Below are 4615 nucleotides of genomic sequence, written 5' to 3'. Positions count from 1 at the left end.
TTGTTTCAAAATGGGATGTTTACGAAATGCTGTGCCCTGCTGTGTGTGTGTGTGTGTGTGTGTGTGTGTGTGTGTGTGTGTGTGTGTGTAGGTGTTTGTCTGTGGGAGTATAGATTAGATGCACTAAGCCTCTTATGTGATGGTTGCCCTTAATTTGCTTCTACTCTGGGTCCTAGTGCGTCCAAACCACAAGCATCACGGAACAATTTCCAAAACAAACAACCCAGAAAACATTACTTGTCATGCAACAGTAAAATCTGCTGCTTTGAATAAGAGCATTAATATTTAGACTGGTACCTAGCCCTGTATCTTAGGGAGGGCTTATCTTTTTATGCACATTCAAGAGCACAATTTAAAGAGTAAAAATCACAAAGAAAATAACTTGGAGGAGAAAAATAGTGACTGTACTAAATAATTCTGAATAAATGAGTCAACTTCCTAATGCTTTCATAATGCTTGTCTTGTTTTCTAAAACAATGGATGCGGCAGTTTTGGGACTTTTTTTCTTTAAATTTGGTGCAGCATTTAGGCTACAACCTAATGACGATTAAAAAAAATAATCCTATATTTTATTATCTTATTAGGAACCTAAGAGTCTAATTTAGAACAGCTTTTCCATTTCAAAATACATGTACAATAACTAAAAATAACTATATACTAATATTTTACAACTATGCTTTATAGCCTAATACAGTCCCAAATACAAATGTGTCATTTATAATTAGCATACAATACAGGCTATTTATGCTTTTGTTTAATATGCTCGCGTATATTGTCAGCTGAGAAACTACTGATTAAATGAAGTTATTTTTCCTACTATAAGCTTATCAAATTCTACTGCTCATAACAAAAAACATTTCTAACATAAAAAGTAAGAAAACAATGTATTTTCTGTTAGCTTATAACATAAAACATGTTAAAAAATGTACTTAACACTCTGAGGGCAGGTGCTAGGAGAATGCGCGTGCACAGCACTACCGCGCTCGCGCCCTGACGCGCATCTGAGGTCTCGCTATTCCCGCCGTTTTTTTTTTCATGTCAGCTGGAGGTCTCGAGACAGTCTTGTCCTCGGACTCCCCACAGTTAGCTCGTTTAGCTATCCTGCTAGCAGTTAGCTGTGTATAAACTACCCAACAACAACTGACAATAACAGCTAGACATACCAACAAACACACAGGCGTACCTGGATGCGGTAAGCAACTGAAGTCCACCGTATCCAAACCGTGAACAGCGCGCACACTGGAAGGCCTCCCACACACTGAGACAGCCACACACACCTCAGCAGGTGAAGACATTTTATTCTGAGATTTGGAAACGTTCAAACACGCCGGTAAAATACTCTCTGTGGCTCTGTGTGTGTCTTTATATCTCCTGCTTTGGCTTTACAGAGCTAGATAAACCCCTTATACAGTTTGGGCTGTAGCTACGTGTGTGTGTGTGTGTGTGTGGATTTTAAACTATAAGAAATCCGATTCAATTAACAAGCGCAGAGAATCGGCTTTGGACACTGTGAAATTGTCTTGCTGTAGAGGATGGCACAGGCCAAACTAGCCCCGGGAGGAGACACAACTCATACACAAAGCTCAGCGATAATAAATACAACACCAGGACTGACAAAATAAACAAAGGGTAACGGAAACAAAAAAACAAACAACCATCTGTAATAATAGTGTGTACAAAATTATAAGATAACGAAATAACGTCGGACTTTGCAATAAAACATCTTTATCAGATACTTATTACACATTTAGAATGTAGGTATATAATCAGACCAGGGCCTGAAAAATCAAATAAAACTAGTTTCAGGTTATTATTATTATTATTATTATTATTATTATTATTATTATTATTATTATTATTGATTAAGTGAATGAATGGATAATTGGTCCGAGGCAGCATGTTGGGGATCAGAAGGGGATTTAATAGCAGAACAACGCGGTCTTTGTGCTGCTTTTAATCCGGCCTGTACCCCCCTTCTCCGCCTCAGCTGCTCTACCTCTGCCTCCACACTCAGTCGTCCAATTATTTTAGGGAGGCCAATTTCAAAAATACTTTAGAACAATATAATAAAATTTTAAAAAAGAATTAATTCGTTTTAAAAAAAAGAGATATCTTGAAAATGTCTCCGGACACCTATGCTTGTTGCTGGGATGACTGTTTTAAGCTTGGCAAGTGGCTATAAAAACGAAAATTGTTAAAAAATTTGCGCGGTGCGTGTTTTATAATACTTTTTCGATGTTTGTGTTTACTGCCTGCATATCAACAAGTCTTCTTTGTTGCTGCGGCGACATTTAGATCAAATAGGGACATTAAAAAGACCATATATTATCCTCTATTGAAAGACAACTTGAATGAATAATGAACAATATGTAGATGCGCGTGGGCGTGTGCGCAGAGAGAGAGAGGGAGAGAGAGAAGGAGGGAGGGCTCTGGGTGTCTACTTGGATAAGAAGTTACTTCTAATTAGCCAGTCTCTTCTCGCTCTCCTCACTTGTCCGCCCTGCAGATCAGCATCCTCTTCTTCTCAGGGACGACCACGGACAGAGAGGCCCCCCACCCGCCTTACAATTTTTCAACACCCGTCAGACCGCAGGCACCAAACTGCTGTGGAGCTGCCGCTGCTGCCGCTGCTTTTTGGCATCTTTCACCCGGCCACGTTACATGTGCGCACTGCAATTACGCAAGGCTCTGATGGAGATTCTAACCGGCCTCGATTAGCGAACTGTGCTGTTTTCAGTGTGGTGTATTGACTTGTCGCACCGGGCCGACTTCAGTTGAGGTAGTCTTTCTTTTTTTGACTAGAAGCATTGAACGAACACCAAATCCTTAAAAGCGCCGTGGTTTTACGCGTCAGGTGGAAACAAACGTAAAGGGGCTTGGCCAAAGGTGCCTGGCTGGAAGGCAGTAAGTCAGAGTAACGTATAAAGATAGTTGAGGAGAAGGCAGTCAATGGACAATTAAAAAAACAAAAACAACCTAAGGCCAAACATCCCAGGAAAAGGAACAAACACCGTTAAAGGCAGTTAGAAGGAAAATAGAGAGAGAGAGAGAGAGAGAGGAGGGAGAGGGAAAGAGAGAGAGAGAGAGAGAGATACACCCCCTGGAGACTAGTTAGGAGACCCGGCCCCCGGTCTGAGAGAAGGAGAGAGCGAGTGAGGGAGTGTTTTAAAGCCGGCAGGAGGCATGATGTCCTACATTAAGCAACCCCATTACGCCGTGAACGGGTTAACGCTGTCCGGCCCGGGCATGGATCTGCTCCACACCGCCGCCGTTGGATATCCCAGTAAGTACTGGCCTTTGACTTCTGTGTGTTTTTAATCTGTGTAAACCTGTAGTTTCTTTAATCTCCTTTATATTAAGTAAACAAATAAAATAAAACAAGGGAAATGAATTAAGTGAAATATTCGTTATGTATTTATTGCTTATATTGCGCAGAAAAACGGTAAAGAAAGAAAAGACTCAATTTGAATAATATATTTGAAAATTTATCTGTACGGTTATATTTATGATTATGAACCTAAGTGTCTACAGCTCCGTGTATCAGAACATGTGTTCACTTGACCTATAAATTCAGAGGATTATAGAGTCAAAAAACAATGAAAATGTGTGAGAAGAGAAAGGCCGCCTGTTCTCACACGGAATTAAAACTAACTCCAATCTGTTGCGCTTACAGTGTAACCTATTTACAAAAAGGACAGTCATTGTATTTCATATTGGTGTATTAATAATATATATTTTTTCATGAATGAACACTGAGGTTGTTTATAAAGGCCGATATGCAGCGATCAGCATGCTCAGAGGATAGTTTGAAACGACGGCAGAAGGCGTGTTGTCGAGCTCGGCCCAAAATTTACGTTTTTAAAAGTCATAATCCCCGATGTGGATATTCATTTCGTTTCGGTCTTTCTTTTTTTTCCAGTCAGAAATATTAAAAAAGAAAGAAAAACATCAGGCCTGCTGGATCCGGTCCTATAAAAACGTTTCAATCCCGCACACGTTAGTTTCTTTCCTGAACGCCACATAAAAGATTGAGCTACGGAGACTCGCCACTATTTGTTTGTCTACAAATATCCACAGCAGCGTATAAAATGTGAAACGAAGCCGCAACAGTGCTTATGTATTTAAAGTGTATGCTGCGAATTCAAGAGAAAAATCGGAATTCGTTTATTTGTTCCAGCGTTTTTATTGAAGTGGTTTATATATAGATTTGAATTTCATATTATTTTCATTCATCAGTTCAATCATTTTTTAAATGTAATAAATGCACACCAACGTTGATACATGGCCTTACATGGTCCAATAATTTTTCTGCGGAATTCTTCAGATATAAACACAACGTAGATTTTAACGTGGCAATAATAATAATAATAATAATAATAATAATGATATTTTTTGTAGGCACCCCACGCAAACAGCGTCGGGAGCGCACGACTTTCACGCGTGCGCAGCTGGACATCCTAGAGGCTCTTTTTGCCAAAACACGCTACCCAGACATCTTCATGAGGGAGGAAGTGGCACTCAAGATCAACCTGCCTGAGTCCAGAGTCCAGGTAACACATTACACTGAAAATTATAATCATATATATTTTCCTATATTGGCAGGGCAAAACACCTG

The 4615-nt window shown here is 39.8% G+C and overlaps 1 protein-coding gene across 1 annotated transcript in view; it reads left to right on the top strand.

Moving 5' to 3' along the window:
- Positions 1 to 2450: 2450 nt before the first annotated feature.
- The window catches only part of LOC102204566 (homeobox protein otx5), a 4762-nt gene continuing 2597 nt past the window's right edge, over positions 2451 to 4615 (top strand). Inside the window, exons 1-2 of the mRNA XM_005751709.2 lie at positions 2451 to 3283; positions 4399 to 4550. Coding sequence (XP_005751766.1) covers positions 3184 to 3283; positions 4399 to 4550 — 252 coding nt within the window. The 5' untranslated portion in view covers positions 2451 to 3183. The remainder of the gene's footprint in view (positions 3284 to 4398; positions 4551 to 4615) is intronic.

This window comes from Pundamilia nyererei, unplaced genomic scaffold (assembly GCF_000239375.1).
Source record: "Pundamilia nyererei isolate P.nyererei 1_Seehausen unplaced genomic scaffold, PunNye1.0 scaffold00323, whole genome shotgun sequence".
In the NCBI taxonomy this organism is placed as follows: domain Eukaryota; kingdom Metazoa; phylum Chordata; class Actinopteri; order Cichliformes; family Cichlidae; genus Pundamilia; species Pundamilia nyererei.
The sequence above is the reverse complement of the archived record's forward strand: the minus strand, read 5'-3'. Positions and strand labels throughout refer to the sequence as shown.